The 18,983-nt window shown below is 35.4% G+C and overlaps 1 protein-coding gene across 1 annotated transcript in view; it reads left to right on the forward strand.

Moving 5' to 3' along the window:
- The window catches only part of LOC120781272 (titin), a 40,102-nt gene that overhangs the window by 12,664 nt on the left and 8,455 nt on the right, over nt 1-18,983 (forward strand). Inside the window, exons 5-10 of the mRNA XM_040113463.1 lie at nt 4,501-4,811; nt 8,121-8,288; nt 8,356-8,365; nt 8,448-8,543; nt 8,607-9,143; nt 9,457-18,234. Of these exons, the coding sequence (XP_039969397.1) occupies nt 4,501-4,811; nt 8,121-8,288; nt 8,356-8,365; nt 8,448-8,543; nt 8,607-9,143; nt 9,457-18,234 (9,900 nt within the window). The remainder of the gene's footprint in view (nt 1-4,500; nt 4,812-8,120; nt 8,289-8,355; nt 8,366-8,447; nt 8,544-8,606; nt 9,144-9,456; nt 18,235-18,983) is intronic.

The raw sequence follows: 18,983 nt of genomic DNA on the forward strand, positions 1-18,983 counted from the left end.
CGCATTCTAGTTTAAGTTACATTAATATTATTCTAATAGCCAGTAAGAATTAATGCTCATAGACTTAAGAAAGTCAATAAATATTGGAATATGGTTCTGTGGTATGGAACTATAGTTACCAATTCTATTCAAACACCAATTTTACTGTTCGCCCTAAGGCATTTCCGATAGGATTCGGGGTTCAGTCTACCGCCATTTACTAGAATTTTGAAATTTATAAATCTACCGGCGCTTAGAAGTTTCTTAGTAAAAATTCTACAGTTCTTTTTTCTTATCCAAACTTAAATTTAATATAACGGTTACCTTTTTGAGATAGTTGAGACCCTTACTGTTAAAATTTTCAAATTTTACTCTAAACGTACCATTTTGCCACATATGTTATGATTTTAGTTCTTATTTCTACAAATTTCATTTATCTGGCTTACTTTTTAAAATTAAAAATACAATATTGCTTTCTCTTAATAAATAAAAACGTGACAATATTTTAAAACGTAGATTTTAACCCTTAACCTTTTTGTTTCTGTAGTTGAGCAGTTTCAGATCTTGGCACTTAAAAAAACTCTTACCTTTCATGACTCGGCTAATTTCGCACGAATGCGGATTGCGCCGCTCGCGGTAATTGGGCGGAAGGGGAGTAATCGTTGAGTTATTATAATAGGTACATATGTACATATGTTTGTATATACAGTTATCATAAGGCACACGCATACACACATGTGTATGAATACAAAGAAATAACTATGTAATGATTATTATAAAAATACCTTTAAGCTAAACATTGAGACAGCTCATATTGTTTAGAATAGGAAACCGGTCACTTAATATGTATTTTCTGAGTATAGTCTTATTTCAGTAATAATATTAACGCTCCTCAACATGGATAGAGAGCTAAATCTTATAAAAGTTGTGTAGAACGTTTACTGATAAAGCTCATAAGCGCACAATAACAATATGAAAATATAAAAAAATAGAAAATGTTATTATCAGTAGTACAAGAAATATGAATATTTCAACTCAATAGCACATACAACAACGAATTCACCATAGAGAACTACCGAGCTACAGTAGAAACCGAACAATCGCTGGGGCCGATGTCAGCACCTGTGCAAAGTGTCATTTCTCCTCAGATGAGTTGCGCGCGTCGAGGTGTTTAAATAACCCAACAAATAAACGTGGTTGGATTGGATTTTGAATAACTAAAACTAATGAATATACTGTTTGCTGCTCATATTTATTAATGGATGATAACTTAATTAATATTTTTATTTTCGAAAATTAATGAACATTTGTGCAATAAAATATACACATACGTAGATATATAAAGTGCCAAGCATTCATAATTGCGTTAAAAACACGCAAAAATATACTAAAAGAGTGTTCAACCAAACATGAAAAATTTTAAGTTAATCCAAATTAAAACAATTTCGTATACGAAACCAAACTTGTTTATCTTTAGAAGATAACGAATAGCGTCATACACACAAGGCGTATACGTTACTTTGCCGCCACTGAACTTCGTTCACTTCGCTTATCGCTTACCTTTTATATCGCTGACATACATATGATACATACATAAGTATAGTATTTGTATGTGCATATGTTCATATGAATATGTACGAGTATACGTAACAATACATACATTATTTACTTTTTTGTACATACAAAGGAGCGTAAAAAATGTGGATCACTAGTGAACAACATTGATGTAGTGACATATTATTATTAAATTGCAATATTCGTTATCCTTTGCATAAGTATGCATCCAAATGGTGAACATATTTAGTTTTTGGAAATGCTAATAGCCTGCAGTATCGATTACACATTATCTGATTTTTAGTTGAGTTCTTCATCCGAATTACAGTGAGCGTCTTGATGTATTCTTAATAATCAATTGAGGATTCTGTTTTAAGCAATTTTTGTATTTGAAACCCTATGCTATAATAATTATATACATTGAAATAAAAGTAAAAGGGCAATCCCTTTAATTGTGATGCTAGTAAAATATGAACGTCGAAACTGCGAACAACAATTGCACACTCATGCTTTGCTTTGTTATTCACCACTTACGAGAATATATACATATGTATATTAATAGAAAATATTTCATATTAATAGGCATTAATAATAAAGCTTAGCAAATTACACTGTCAATATTTGTTGGCCATCGTAACCTCAGTTATATTGGTGACTGAACGCACCAATTTTTGGGAGGCGGTTTAATATTCTCCACATAATATATATTTTTACAGTTTTTTTAGTTCGTTTTTCTCTCTAAGATTTCTTTGCTTACATTTCAATAAATAACGTTTTAGTTATAATTGAATATGAATTAAACTGTAACCCGTTTTTATTACAGTGATCAAATTGAAGGTGAATTTTTAATTTATACTTCGCGTGTTTTTCAAATCGGCAATTTATTTTCTGTAAGTTGGTAGTACTGTTATTCATTTGTCATTTATGCTAAATTTCACGTCAAAATATTCATTAGTATTTGAGATACGCGTCGTTTTGTGAGGCTTTAAAAGTGAATTCTTCGATTTTTACTATGCCTGAATTTATTGAACAAAGAAGTGCGACAATGCACCATCTCATACATCATTTCGCCACATTTTCAACTAATATCGTGCCGCAACCGCCGCAACCACCGCATTCGCTGATTTACCTTCGTGTAACTTTTCAGCATATTCACATGATCAATCCGAGGTCACCATTTTGACTCAAATGAGGATATAAAAGCTGAATCGAAGAAGGCTCTGATGGCCATCATGACGGACGATTTTTCCAAGTGCTGTGAAGACTGGAAAATTCGTTGGCATAAGTGTATTATAGCGGGAGGAGATAACTTTGAAGGAGATGAAATGGACCAAATTCACCTTTCAATTTGATCACAGTAGTATGTATATTGGCCGGTATATGGGAAAATCTTTCTATAAGGTAGATAGGAGCTAATGGAAATATTGACCCGATTCAACCCACTTTTGACACAAGTATACTATTGTCAGCAAAATTTCAATACCGATATTTTCAATAAAAAGTCGGCCATTCGCACTGGGGTTCACATATTCGGTATGTGGGGCTTGAAGAAATATCGTCCGCTTTTGACAATTTTTGGACCCGATATATTAATTGATACTTTACTTGTATACTGGAAAGTGACAAATGGAATTTAAAGTTGCGTTATGCGGGAAGTAGGCGTTGACATAACTGAACGCAAATTAAGACACAGAACTGTAAATCCCCCATATACTTAATATAAAGATCGAACTTCCAGGTGACTTTGTACCTCATAATTTGGCCAAAATGTGAGTAGTCCCAATGAAAATAAGAGGGCGTGTTTTAGTCATATCAGCGTATCTTTGTGCCTAAAATAGATAAATTTGGCCTCGCACTCTATTTGATTGGTTTTACACCTTACTTCCTTGGCTTAGATTCTTACAATTCGCAAGAGTATAAAATGTTCGGTTGCTCCCGAACTAAGCACTTCCTTACTTGTTTCTCGATCATTAAATGCAATTTTCCTACGTTCAAAAGAAATTGCTATACTCCATTTCGATCAAATGTATATTTAGTACTAATGTTGTTACTTGGCTCTAAAGTTCATAAACTAAGTATATGTATGTACATACTTAGGTATATGCTCGGACGTATGTATTTAATAATACTTTTCGCAATTAAAACTGTAATATAGAATAAATATTGGGTAGAAGCTTTTTCGCATTTCTAACCAAACTTCAACTTATTTTTTATATTTATACTAATAAACCACCACGACCACTTTTTGCCATTTTTCCACTAAAGACATTATTCCATCAGTGTAAAACTTTCATCAGTGTAAATCAAAATTTCCCGAACGGAAGCGAGCGAACCATTGTTGTGCTACACAACTGATACAGCATCGTCTCCGTAAACTTCACAAATGTCATTGGTGGCTTGCGTGTCATTCTTCCCTTTTTTATACAAGAATTCCAAAATGTAAGGAATTTCTTCATTATTTTCACTAATTTTTGAACGGCTGTAACTTTTTTTCAACTTCCCCGAATTTACTTTTTTTGGTGAAATGAAGCTTAAAATCTCACCTTTCCAACACTATATGGCATAACACAATGCAGATATACGACTGCAACGACATCTATTGACAATATAAAGGAACCGTAGAATTTAAATCGTCGTCGTCACAGCCCGGCATTATTGTATGACAGTCCACATGAGAAGAAGAACAATATAATGGACTTTACTTTGGGTGTTATTACAGGAGCCTTTCTGGTCTTTGCTCTAACTGTTTTTTACATTGCCTACATTATTGAAGTTAAACTAGGTAAAGCAATCGTAACGAAAATACTTTAGGAAAACAACTTTTGAACAAATGTATATGTCTGAAATTATTAAAACATGCGCTATCAATATCGTAACTGTAAAATTAAATAAGACGCGATCATTTGTTATTTACTTGATGATAAATATTGATTCGAAATTTAAGTCGCTGAATATTTCATACTTCAGATCTTCCTGGCATCCTGAATAATCATGTAATTCATCCACACCCCGTGGGCTTGAATGACAATCAAACCAAAGAGAACATCCTAACTGAATTTTCCGAAATTTCACAAGCAAGACTTCGAAATATGGTTGAATCAATAATAGCGGAAATGCTGGGAACGTCACGTCTGACGAATGTTAACGTATCTGAACCAGAACTCAATACAAATACGTATGGAAATGGTCATTCACAACTTTCTCATCGTCATCGTACTGAACATCCTTTTGAACCAAAGGCCTATCAGGACTTCCTGGCCAAGGCAGTGTTAAATAAGGTGGGTTAAAAATGCCGTATTGTGTACATATGTACTTAAGTGAATAGTGCAGTAATTCAAAAAATATGATGATGTTTAAGTATGAATTTTCCCAAGTTGCACGAATGAAGGTTAAAGATATTATTAGAAATATACACAAATGTATCTTTTGATCCGAATTTCGTTCTACGTAAGCAGTCATAATCAGAAAGAAAGTCTAAATCATCAGAGAACGTTGGTTAGAGTAGAGTGAAAGGGAAAAATAAAAAATATTGAATACATGAACTGAGTATAGTAGTCGTTTAAGTGCTACTCCATTTTTTAACTCGCATGGTATGTAAGTAACGGGTTTTTCAAATAAGGGCAGCAAACGACGCCATATTTTTCCCGCCCTTTTGACATTTCTCTTCAGTAAAATTTGCCATTTCATCATGGAAAGATATATGATCCAATAATGAGTCGAAATTGTTAAAATTTGCTACCGAAATTCGGAATCAATGGCCTCAACTTTAAAAGCGCTAGTCCAATTAATAGTCGTCATAATCGTCCTGTCCGATCTGAGCAACAACTTCAAAATGATAAGGAGATTTATCGAAAAATCATCTTCAGCGATGAGGCTCATTTCAGGCTGAATGGCTTCGTCAATAAGCAAAATATGCATTATTAGTCAGGCAGCAATCCACACGTACTCCCTGAGTCACTATTGCATACCGAAAAAACTACGGTTTGGTGCGGTTTATGTGTCGGCGCACTGTGTTGCGGCTAGTGGAAAAGTAACTTTTCTCCGATTATTTTTTTCAGTGTTTTTAATGATGCAATTTTGTCACAGATATTCCAAGTAAACAAAAAACACATAAAGCTTATTTTTATGTTGGCCCGTTGATTTTTAATTGATTTTAGAAGTCAAATATACAAAATTTTCATGAAAAGAGGGAATTTCAGGGCTGTATTCAAAATGATCTCATTTGATTTTGGTGACAGATATTTTTATTCGGAAAAAAAATCTGCCTTTGGACAAGTATCTTCTGTAAAACAAAGGAATGTTGTTTCATTACACATTTTCATAAGCACCTTTTTTAGAGCGAAAACCCTTTAGTCGGGTTCCATTTTTCCTTTAAATTTGGGTTAGGTAAGCAATATCTAAAAAGTCCCAGAGAGTCCCAGTTCCACACCACTATAGAAATGTTACATAATTTGTTTTCAACGAACTGTGAAAAAATCAGCTGCCCATACCTGCCCTCCTGGGAGTTATAGCGAAATCACTTATTGAGTAATTTAATCATATTGGTTTTCGAAATAATTCGTTCATTTTTGGTCCCCATTGGGCAACTATCAGAAGAAGCATTGGAAGCAGGAAACAAGGACTTCAGAAACACAAGGCTTACCATGCGAGGAAAACATCAAGAAAAGACAATTGTGAAGACATATTACGTTATCTGCTTGCCTATTCTGATCCCGCAATCACAAGTAGGAGAATACTGAAGGAGAAAAAACACCTGAAATTATCAGAGGAAGCAATGAACTTATTGGTAGATGACTGATAATTTGTAATTTTTCTGTAGAATGCAATTCTAGCACTCGACAAAAATGAGCATAACTCTCTTAAAACTGAAGCTATTGACTTCAAACCGGTATGAAATGAAGGCCTTTATTGCCACCTTTCAAATAAGAAATGAAATAGATTTTAGTTTTATATAAAATTTCAGAGTTTTTCAACAAATATCGAAAAATCATGAAAATTTGACGTTTATAATTCTTGTTCGGACCACCCTATACTTTATTTAAAAAACTAATCATAGGGTATTTATCAGAAATAAAAGAAGAATTAAAATAATTTTTTTTTGTAAATTTTTCGAACAACTTTTTTTTTTTTTTGACTTTTGTTGAAAATTTGACCCAACAATTTTTTTCGGTGTAAATTTTTTTTTCACTCATTCTGTTTGGGATTTCATTCTGACCAATCTGTAGAAGTTTCTCATCGATACAATTAAAATTACAGTTTAGGCAATATGATTTCCAAAAAATTCCGGTTTCGCAACACTGTGCGGCGGCATTATTAGGCCGTACTTCTTCCGTGACGATCAAGACCGGCACGTTACTGTAAATGGGATTCGCTACCGCTCAATGATAACCGAATATTTTTGACCCGTATGGGATGATATTGACTTGGAGACAATATGTGGTTCCAACAGGACGACGTCAAAAGTCACATAGCGAATATTACAATCGATTTATTGAAACCCAAGTTTGGTGAACGTGTTACGAAAATGATCCAGTCAATTGGCCACCTTGGTCGTGCGATTTGACACCGTTAGAATATTAATGTTAAATTGCAGCAGTATTGGCCGATTTATGCTTGAAACCCGTTGAAAAAAGGGTTCAACGTCTAGACTTCTGCAAGAGTGCCCTTGGTGGCCATGCAAAAGAAATCGAGTTCCATACATAATGACTCTTATTGAAAACCCCGTTGCATACATATTAACATATACATACATATTTAATTTATGTTTGGCTTCCCAGCTCTATTTATTACTATTTTTTTGTATGCAACTACATTTACATATATGTATACTTCTGCCTATCTATGTTCACGCCACTTCGAGTGCACTGTCAGTTGGTAATTTTGCAAGTTTTTCGATATTTCTCTTTCTGCGCAACAACAACTTGATTCTGCCCCTATATAAGTGTTTATTTGAACATTTTACTAATTTCCTTCATGAAATACTTATAAGGTTTCCTTCCGCTAGATAAAACCATAGAAATTTGTAGGAAAACCACTTAAAATATTGCATTAGAATTCCGATGCTACTCCTAGTAGCCATAGTTTAGTTCATCAACAATTTCTCAACTGTGCAGACGTCGGACCGAATACCAAAATAAATAGCTACAGAAATAAACCAGGCTGTGTACTAATTAAATAAAGGAACCGGCAAAATTATATATAACATATTTCTAATCATTTTAATTTCAAATTTTCACAAACTTTTATAAGGATCACTGGGGCAAATGGAAACGAATTCCAATGTATGTAATAAAGATTAATATTTATGTAAATACATACACATATATTTTTTAAGTTATTAACTGGAAGCAAAATTGTAATATTTCGGATAAATGTGGTTAATTTTTAACCGCACCTCACGTATGACAGTTACGTTATATACGCATACTTATGTTAGTATTTAACGAACCTATTTCCGATATGATATTTAATTAATAATACAACACTGAGATATGTGTAGGCGTACGTAGCAAAAATTTCGACAGGTTACCGAATGTATCAAAGCTGATTAGCAATTGTATAACTTGTTTCAAATTTTTACGTCACAGATCGCTGACAATGAAGGGTATATCCGTAAATTATCGGAAAGTACACCCGATCTAAGCTCATGCAACATTGACATCAACTTCAATATGGACGATAGAAGCAATTCACCTGAAAGTTCATTAGAGACTTCAAGTCCTTTCAACTATGCAGATGCACAGCATTCATCAAAAGTGAGTTAAATGTTTACATTCTTCGTTTTTACTCGATTTCTAATTTAACACCTATTGTGTTTTGCAGATCATCAAAGGTGAGCATTAATATGAACAATAATACAACATTACGAGTACGTACAAATTAAAGCATTTTTAATTAATTAAATGAAATTTCAGATTTAGATCGCGAATCAACAATAAACGATTACATAGCCTCTCACACAGTACCGCTACCCGATTTGTCAGCTGCAATGACAGATTATGAGGAGGATGGTGAGTAAATGTTACTGTCTATTTGTAAAATGAAAGTTGCATAATATATTCCCAATTATGTAGATATGGCATCCGTATCTTCGAGTATTCTTGTCGAAGGCAATTGGGAAGATAATTGGCTTTTTAGGAAGAAGGGTCCTTCATTAACTACCTCCATAACTGGCAGTGTAGGTATGCTAGTACCTGCACCTAAAGATGATGTTCGTGCTCAAATTGGAGATAAAACTACCGATGAAATCAGTGACCTCTCTGAAATTGATTCAGATACGGATGATTCAGTACAAATATGTGCAGGCTTAGATCCGTACAATGATCGAATTATAAATAAACACCTAATTGGTGGTCAGAATACAAAAGTGATTTTAGACGAATTGATTGAAACAGCTAGTTTGATATCAAATACATCACATTCACCAAATGAAGCCAATTATATTGATACTAGAAACGATCATATTGTGGAAAAGTCGTTCAAAACTGAAGCGTTTAATTCAAAAGTTGCTAATCATTCGCCCCTAGAACTTAAAATTAGTTCAAAATCGATGCCAACGAATTGTTATGAAGCTCATACGGCGCATGAACCTGAAAATAATCCAATATCAGGTAAGAATAATTTTATTTACTCGCGCAAGCAGGATAAGTCAAATATAGCTTTTAATCCTACCATATTAACCAATTCACTTGCACATTCGTATGCATTTATACATACATACATACATAAAATATGATAACTTACATTGCTAGAAGTAACTTTATCTTAAACATAGGAGCAACTTTACAATATACATACATGTAATACTAGTATGTAGTATATTAATTGGTATTATCGCATCATATACCCTCTCCAGAGGTATCTTTCAAAGATACTTTGCACGATCTTAGTCTGGCGACTCTAGTTTGTCGTTTATGTTTACAGCTCCATTTCAAGCTACTGAAAGCATTGAAGTCGACGAAAGTTGTACAGGATTTAGCTCAGTCGAAATATTTGAAGAACCCGTTTTAAGTCACGACACTAGGTCAATTTGTCAAGGAACATCCGTTATTGAAATTCTCGCTGCAATTACTTTAGCACCGTTGTTGGCTGTTCCTGCTTCAGAACAACCATCTATTCAAGCACCCTTTGAAATGAATACAATCAAAGAGTTAAGTGATTTAGCTTTGGCAGAAATAAAATTACGTATACCTGAATTGAGCCACCACTCACTTGATATCATAGATGAGGAAGAAGAATCTAAAGTTATAAACTCGTTAGAAATAGACGAAAGTTGTTCAGAAAAGTGCGTTCCATTATCAGATATTAAGGAAAATACGAATTCACCATTGATTCCAAATGCAATCACAAATTTAGCAGATGAAAATGATTTACACGATCTGCCGAATAAAATTTGTGCAGAGACACATTCGCCGGATATAGTACTGTTACCATCGTCGTTGGAAAGAACTTCGTTCGAAGGTTCCAATAGATCGAATATAACACAACTCCCCGAACTTAAAACATATTCCATTGAAGAGCCTTCAAATGTAATTTTATTGCATTCAGAAGCGGAAACTCAACTGTCCTCAAAACCAATCATACGATGTAGCTCTCATGAAGAACCATCTGAAACCATCTATCCTTTAGAAAAAGAGATACCTAAAATCTGCACGGAAGCCGTTATCGGTGATGTTAAATATACAAAAGGTATATTGTCTTCCGAAACCACTCAAACTTTTGAATTTGAGAAACAAGTACATTACAACGAAACTAGGGATGAGCCTAAAAGCCAGACACCAGAAGATAACAGTATCGATACAGAAGCAGTAAAATTAATTGAAAGCGAAAACGAAAAAACAAGTAATGAACCAAAAATAGAGTGTATTATAAATGCAAAAAGTACAAATGAAAACCAGTACACAGATGAACGCAATAACGAAGCAGAAACTAAAGAATCCTCTGGAACACCATATACCTCCGCACCTCAGAAACAAGAATCTATCAGTGAGTCAGATGGAGAGTGTATTTTGGTCACAGAAGCAGAAGAATCCTCTGTAACAGACAATGGAACAAAAAATCGTTGTACTGAACCAGAAGTAGAAACTGTTATGGATATAGAATGTGAAAATCCATCACCCTTCACCGACCAAGTGGAAAAGTGTGCTATTGAGAAAGAGGTTTCGGAATCTTTACAAACGTCGCACACTTTAGCAACTGAGAAACAACAATCAGTCTATCAGTTACCAGGAGATAAAAAAATTGATACAGAAGTGGTAGAATTATCAGAAATCGAAAAACAAATAGCACGTAATGAACCAGAAGTAGAGTGTGCTAAAGATGCACAAAGTGAAAATGAAACATCGTACATTGATCATAAGAATGAACATAATAATGAAGTAGAAACTCAAGAATCCTCTGAAACACCTTACACCCCCCTAAAGGAGAAACAAGAAACTATTAGTGAGTCAACAGGAGTATGTAGTATGGATACACAAACGGTAGAATGCTCTGTAACAGACAGTGGAACACAAAATCCCTGTACTGAATCAGAAGTGGAAACTGTTATCGGTACAGAATGTGAAAATCCAACGCCCTTCACCCATCAAGTAGAAAAGTGTGCCATTGAGAAAGAGGTTTCGGAATCTTCACAAACGTCATACATTTTAGCAACTGAGAAACAACAATCAGCTTGTGAGTTACCAGGAGATAAAAATGTGGACACAGAAGCGGTAGAATTATCAGAACGCGAAAAACAAGTAGAATGTAATGAACCAGAAATAGAGTGTGCTAAAGATGCACAAAGTGAAAATGAAATAGCGCACATTGACCATAAGAACGAACATGATAATGAAGCGGAAACTGAAGAATCCTCTGAAATACCTGATAGCCCCATACCTGAGACACAAGTACTTATTAGTGAGTCAACAGGAGAATGTATTATGGATACACAAGCGGTTGAATGCTCTGTAACAGATAATGGAACACAAAATCCCTGTACTGAACCAGAAGTAGAAACGGTTATGTATGAGTTACCAGGAGATAAAAATATGGATACAGAAGTGGTAGAATTATCAGAAAGCGAAAAACAAATAGCATTTAACGAACCAGAAATAGACAGTTCTAAAGATGCACAGAGTGAAATTGAAATGTCGTACATTGATCATAAGAATGAACATGATAATGAAAAAGAAACTGAAGATTCGTCTGAAACACCATATACCCCCATACCGGAGAAACAAGAACCTATTAGTGAGTCAACAGGCGAATGTATTATGGATACACAAACGGTAGAATTCTCTGTAACAGACAATGGAACTCAAAATCCCTGTACTGAACCAGAAGTAGAAACTGTTCTTGGTACAGAATGTGAAAATCCAACGCCCTTCACCCATCAAGTAGAAAAGTGTGTCATTGAGAAAGAGGTTTCGGAATCTTCACAAACGTCATATATTTTAGCAACTGAGAAACAACAATCAGTCTGTGAGTTACTAGGAGAGAAAAATATGGATACAGAAGTGGTAGAATTATCAGAACGCGAAAAACAAGTAGCAAGTAATAAACCAGAATCAGAGTGTGCTAAAGATGCACAAAGTGAAGATGAAATATCGCACGTTGATCATAAGAATGAACATGATAATGATGTAGAAAATGAAGAATCCTCTGAAACACCAGATACCTCCATACCTGAGGCAGAAGAACCTATTAGTGAGTCAACAGGAGAATGCATTATGGATACACAAGCAGTAGAATTCTCTGTAGCAGATAATGGAACACAAAATCTCTGTACTGAACCAGAATTAGAAACTGTTATGGGTAAAGAATGTGAAAATCCAACGCCCTTCACCCATCACGTAGAAAAGTGCGCCATTGAGAAAGTGGTTTCGGAAACGTCATACATTTTAGCAACTGAGAAACAACAATCAGTCTGTGAGTTACCAGCAGATAAAAATGTGGATACAGAAGCAGTAGAATTATCAGAACGCGAAAAACAAGTAGCAAGTAATAAACCAGAAACAGACTGTTCTAAAGATGCACAAAGTGAAATTGAAATGTCGTACATTGATCATAAGAATGAACATGATAATGAAGAAGAAACTGAAGATTCGTCTGAAACACCTTATACCCCTATACCGGAGAAGCAAGAACCTATTAGTGAGTCAACAGGAGAATGCATTATGGATACGCAAACGGTAGAATTCTCTGTAACAGACAATGGAACTCAAAATCCCTGTAGTGAAAAAGAAGAAACTGTTATGGGTACAGAATGTGAAAATCCAACGCCCTTCACCCATCAAGTAGAAAAGTGTGTCATTGAGAAAGAGGTTTCGGAATCTTCACAAACGTCATATATTTTAGCAACTGAGAAACAACAATCAGTCTGTGAGTTACCAGGAGATAAAAATATGGATAATGAACCAGAAATAGAGTGTGCTAAAGATGTACAAAGTGAAAATGAAATATCGCACATTGATCATAAGAATGAACATGATAATGAAGCGGAAACTGAAGAATCCTCTGAAACACCTGATAGCCCCATACCTGAGACACAAGTACTTATTAGTGAGTCAATAGGAGAATGTGTTATGGATACGCAAGCAGTAGAATCCTCTGTAACAGACAATGGAACACAAAATCCCTGTAGTGAAAAAGAAGAAACTGTTATGGGTACAGAATGTGAAAATCCAACGCCCTTCACCCATCAAGTAGAAAAGTGTGTCATTGAGAAAGAGGTTTCGGAATCTTCACAAACGTCATATATTTTAGCAACTGAGAAACAACAATCAGTCTGTGAGTTACCAGGAGATAAAAATATGGATAATGAACCAGAAATAGAGTGTGCTAAAGATGTACAAAGTGAAAATGAAATATCGCACATTGATCATAAGAATGAACATGATAATGAAGCGGAAACTGAAGAATCCTCTGAAACACCTGATAGCCCCATACCTGAGACACAAGTACTTATTAGTGAGTCAATAGGAGAATGTGTTATGGATACGCAAGCAGTAGAATCCTCTGTAACAGACAATGGAACACAAAATCCCTGTAGTGAAAAAGAAGAAACTGTTATGGGTACAGAATGTGAAAATCCAACGCCCTTCACCCATCAAGAAGAAAAGTGTGTCATTGAGAAAGAGGTTTCGGAGTCTTCACAAACGTCATATATTTTCGCAACTGAGAAACAACAATCAGTCTGTGACTTACCAGGAGATAAAAATATGAATACAGAAGTGGTAGAATTTTCAGAAAGCGAAAAACAAGTAGCATGTAATGAACCAGAAATAGAGTGTGCTAAAGATGCACAAAGTGAAAATGAAATATCGCACATTGATCATAAGAATGAACATGATAATGAAGCGGAAACTGAAGATTCGTCTGAAACACCTTATACCCCCATACCTGAGACACAAGTACTTATTAGTGAGTCAACAGACGAATGTATTATGGATACGCAAACGGTAGAATTCCCTGTAACAGACAATGGAACTCAAAATCCCTGTACTGAACCAGAAGTAGAAACTGTTCTTGGTACAGAATGTGAAAATCCAACGCCCTTCACCCATCACGTAGAAAAGTGTGTCATTGAGAAAGAGGTTTCGGAATCTTCACAAACGTCATACATTTCAGCAACTGATAAACAACAATCAGTCTGTGAGTTACCAGGAGAGAAAAATATGGATACAGAAGTGGTAGAATTTTCAGAACGCGAAAAACAAGTAGCAAGTAATAAACCAGAAATAAAGTGTGCTAAAGATGCACAAAGTGAAGATGAAATATCGCACGTTGATCATAAGAATGAACATGATAATGATGTAGAAAATGAAGAATCCTCTGAAACACCTGATACCCCCATACCTGAAACACAAGTACTTATTAGTGAGTCAACAGGAGATTGTGTTATGGATACGCAAGTAGTAGAATTCTCTGTAACAGACAATGGAACACAAAATCCCTGTAGTGAAAAAGAAGAAACTGTTATGGGTACAGAATGTGAAAATCCAACGCCCTTCACCCATCACGTAGAAAAGTGTGTCATTGAGAAAGAGGTTTCGGAATCTTCACAAACGTCATACATTTCAGCAACTGATAAACAACAATCAGTCTGTGAGTTACCAGGAGAGAAAAATATGGATACAGAAGTGGTAGAATTTTCAGAACGCGAAAAACAAGTAGCAAGTAATAAACCAGAAATAAAGTGTGCTAAAGATGCACAAAGTGAAGATGAAATATCGCACGTTGATCATAAGAATGAACATGATAATGATGTAGAAAATGAAGAATCCTCTGAAACACCTGATACCCCCATACCTGAAACACAAGTACTTATTAGTGAGTCAACAGGAGATTGTGTTATGGATACGCAAGTAGTAGAATTCTCTGTAACAGACAATGGAACACAAAATCCCTGTAGTGAAAAAGAAGAAACTGTTATGGGTACAGAATGTGAAAATCCAACGCCCTTCACCCATCACGTAGAAAAGTGTGTCATTGAGAAAGAGGTTTCGGAATCTTCACAAACGTCATACATTTCAGCAACTGATAAACAACAATCAGTCTGTGAGTTACCAGGAGAGAAAAATATGGATACAGAAGTGGTAGAATTTTCAGAACGCGAAAAACAAGTAGCAAGTAATAAACCAGAAATAAAGTGTGCTAAAGATGCACAAAGTGAAGATGAAATATCGCACGTTGATCATAAGAATGAACATGATAATGATGTAGAAAATGAAGAATCCTCTAAAACACCTGATACCCCCATACCTGAGACACAAGTACTTATAAGTGAGTCAACAGGAGAATGTGTTATGGATACGCAAACGGTAGAATTCTCTGTAACAGACAATGGAATTCAAAATCCCTGTACTGAACCAGAAGTAGAAACTGTTCTTGGTACAGAATGTAAAAATCCAACGCCCTTCACCCATCACGTAGAAAAGTGTGTCATTGAGAAAGAGATTTCGGAATCTTCACAAACGTCATACATTTTAGCAACTGATAAACAACAATCGGTCTGTGAGTTACCAGGAGAGAAAAATATGGATACAGAAGCAGTAGAATTATCAGAACGCGAAAAACAAGTAGCAAGTAATAAACCAGAAACAGACTGTTCTAAAGATGCACAAAGTGAAATTGAAATGTCGTACATTGAGCATAAGAATGAACATGATAATGAAGAAGAAACTGAAGATTCGTCTGAAACACCTTATACCCCTATACCGGAGAATCAAGAACCTATTAGTGAGTCAACAGGCGAATGTATTATGGATACGCAAACGGTACAATTCCCTGTAACAGACAATGGAACTCAAAATCCCTGTACTGAACCAAAAGTAGAAACTGTTCTTGGTACAGAATGTGAAAATCCAACGCCCTTCACCCATCAAGTAGAAAAGTGTGTCATTGAGAAAGAGGTTTCGGAATCTTCACAAACGTCATACATTTTAGCAACTGAGAAACAACAATCAGTCTGTGAGTTACCAGGAGATAAAAATATGGATACAGAAGTGGTAGAATTATCAGAACGCGAAAAACAAGTAGCAAGTAATAAACCAGAAATAAAGTGTGCTAAAGATGCACAAAGTGAAGATGAAATATCGCACGTTGATCATAAGAATGAACATGATAATGATGTAGAAAATAAAGAATCCTCTGAAACACCTTATACCCCTATACCGGAGAATCAAGAACCTATTAGTGAGTCAACAGGAGAATGCATTATGGATACGCAAACGGTAGAATTCTCTGTAACAGACAATGGAACTCAAAATCCCTGTACTGAACCAGAAGTAGAAACTGTTCTTGGTACAGAATGTAAAAATCCAACGCCCTTCACCCATCAAGTAGAAAAGTGTGTCATTGAGAAAGAGGTTTCGGAATCTTCCCAAACGTCATACATTTTAGCAACTGAGAAACAACAATCAGTCTGTGAGTTACCAGGAGAGAAAAATATGGATACAGAAGTGGTAGAATTTTCAGAAAGCGAAAAACAAGTAGCAAGTAATGAACCAGAAATAGAGTGTGTTAAAGATGCACAAAGTGAAAATGAAATATCGCACGTTGATCATAAGAATGAACATGATAATGATGTAGAAAATGAAGAATCCTCTAAAACACGTGATACCCCCATACCTGAGACACAAGTACTTATTAGTGAGTCAACAGGAGAATGTGTTATGGATACGCAAACGGTAGAATTCTCTGTAACAGACAATGGAACTCAAAATCCCTGTACTGAATCAGAAGTGGAAACTGTTATCGGTACAGAATGTGAAAATCCAACGCCCTTCACCCATCACGTAGAAAAGTGCACCATTGAGAAAGAGGTTTCGGAATCTTCACAAACGTCATACATTTTAGCAACTGAGAAACAACAATCAGTCTGTAAGTTACCAGGAGATAAAAATGTGGATACAGAAGCGGAAGAATTATCAGAACGCGAAAAACAAGTAGAATGTAATGAACCAGAAATAGAGTGTGCTAAAGATGCACAAAGTGAAAATGAAATATCGCACGTTGATCATAAGAATGAACATGATAACGAAGTAGAAACTGAAGAATCCTCTGAAACACCTGATACTCTCATACCGGATAAACAAAAACCTATTAGTGAGTTAACAGGAGAATGTATCAGGAATGCGCAAACAGTAGAATTTTCTGTAAAAGGTAATGGAAAACAAAATCCCTGTACTGAACCAGAAGTAGAAACTGTTAAGGTTACAGAATGTGAAAATTCATCGCCGTTTAAATATCAAAAAGAAAAGTGTTCCACTGAGAAAAAGGTTATAGAATCATATACTTTCGCAACTGACAAACAAGAGGCAGTCTGTGATTCGCCTGGAGATAAAATTATGGATACAGAGTCAGTAGAATTAACAGAAATTGAGAAACTAAAACCAAAAGGAGAGTGTGCTATAGATGCACAAAGGGAAATAGAAATACCATACATTGAGCAAAAGGATGAACGTGGTAATGAAGCAGAAACTCAAGAATCCTCTGAAACACCATACATCCCCTTACCTCAGAAACAAGAAATTATCAGTGAGTCGAAAGAAGATAAAATCACCGAAACAGCAGCAGTAGAATTCTTTAAATTAGAAAGTGTAAAACAAAAACCCTGCAATGAACCCGGAAAAGAAGTTCGGACACTCTTCAATGGGCGAAAAGAAGAGTGCACCAATGGGACAGAGACCCATAAGTCTTCCGATCCACTATGCATATCTGCAGTTGATATGCAAGAAAACAGCAGTGGGCCAAACGGAGACAATGTTATAAATACAGGATGTGAATTTAGAATGCCATTCAGAGGGCAGAAAGAGGAAAGTGCCAATGATAATCACATCAGTGTGTCAAAAGAAGGTGGTGTAAGAGATACATTAGAAGATAACAAAACTGAAGACCAAGAATTTTCTAAATCATCGTACTCTTGCGAACATAAAAAAAATGAGTCCAGTAGTGATGTAAAGGACGCAGAAGTGGTAGAACTATATGCGTCAGAAAGTGAAAAGCAGAAACCACGCAAAATATTAGAAGGAAGGGATATAACTGCACGAATTTCAGAAAAAGAAGAACAAAAATCTGACAGTGAAATAATAAAAGAATATGGCCATAATATGGAAAGCGCACGGTTACCTCCACAGCAGGGGAATCCCCCTTGTGAAACAAAAAAATTCAGTAATGCAGATGTGCTAGAATCCTCAGAAACGCTACAAAGCTACGAAAGTAAGAATCATGAAATTCACAGTGGTTCAGAAAAAACTTTTATTATAAAACTAAATGCTCTGGAGACTTCTCCAATAGGTCAAATTTTAGAACAGAACCTTAAGACCAAAATAGAATCTCTGACAGAAACTAACTTGACGATTAAAACTGGTTTTTCTGGTGACAACTTACCACATCGTCAACTTTATGACTCAAATATTTCTCTTAATGTACTTGTAGATCGCTGTAAAGCAATGGTTGAAAAGTTAGAAAATAGCAAAACTGAAGAAACCATTGAAAGCCTCAAAACCAGCATCGCAAAAAATATTATGAGAGACGAGCCTGAGGATAAATCGCGACTTATTAACACCGGAAATACTCTAACCAACGATTGCTCTAAATCAACTGGAACTGTGAAAAATTTTTTAAAAATTATTAACGTTTCTGAATCTTCAAATTTGTTTTCAATATTAAATAACGATATAACATCGGGAACAACTTTTATAAACTATGACAATACTGCTGATGTCGTAACTGAAACGTCTGACGCAAAGTCTTCAGACCCTAACACCTACCCCAATAGAAGCAGTACAGATGCTCATAATCCAGTAACCACGCAGCTTGGCAAGCAGTCGCATAAAATCGGCGTAACATCGAGCGATGAAAAATGTTCACTTCGAACTATGACTTACATTGCTAAAATGTGCATAACATTAATAAACGATAAACGACTTTTGGCTTCGCTCGAAAGGCGACGTCGTCAAACTGAG

This window comes from Bactrocera tryoni, unplaced genomic scaffold (genome assembly GCF_016617805.1).
Source record: "Bactrocera tryoni isolate S06 unplaced genomic scaffold, CSIRO_BtryS06_freeze2 scaffold_517, whole genome shotgun sequence".
NCBI lineage: Eukaryota > Metazoa > Arthropoda > Insecta > Diptera > Tephritidae > Bactrocera > Bactrocera tryoni.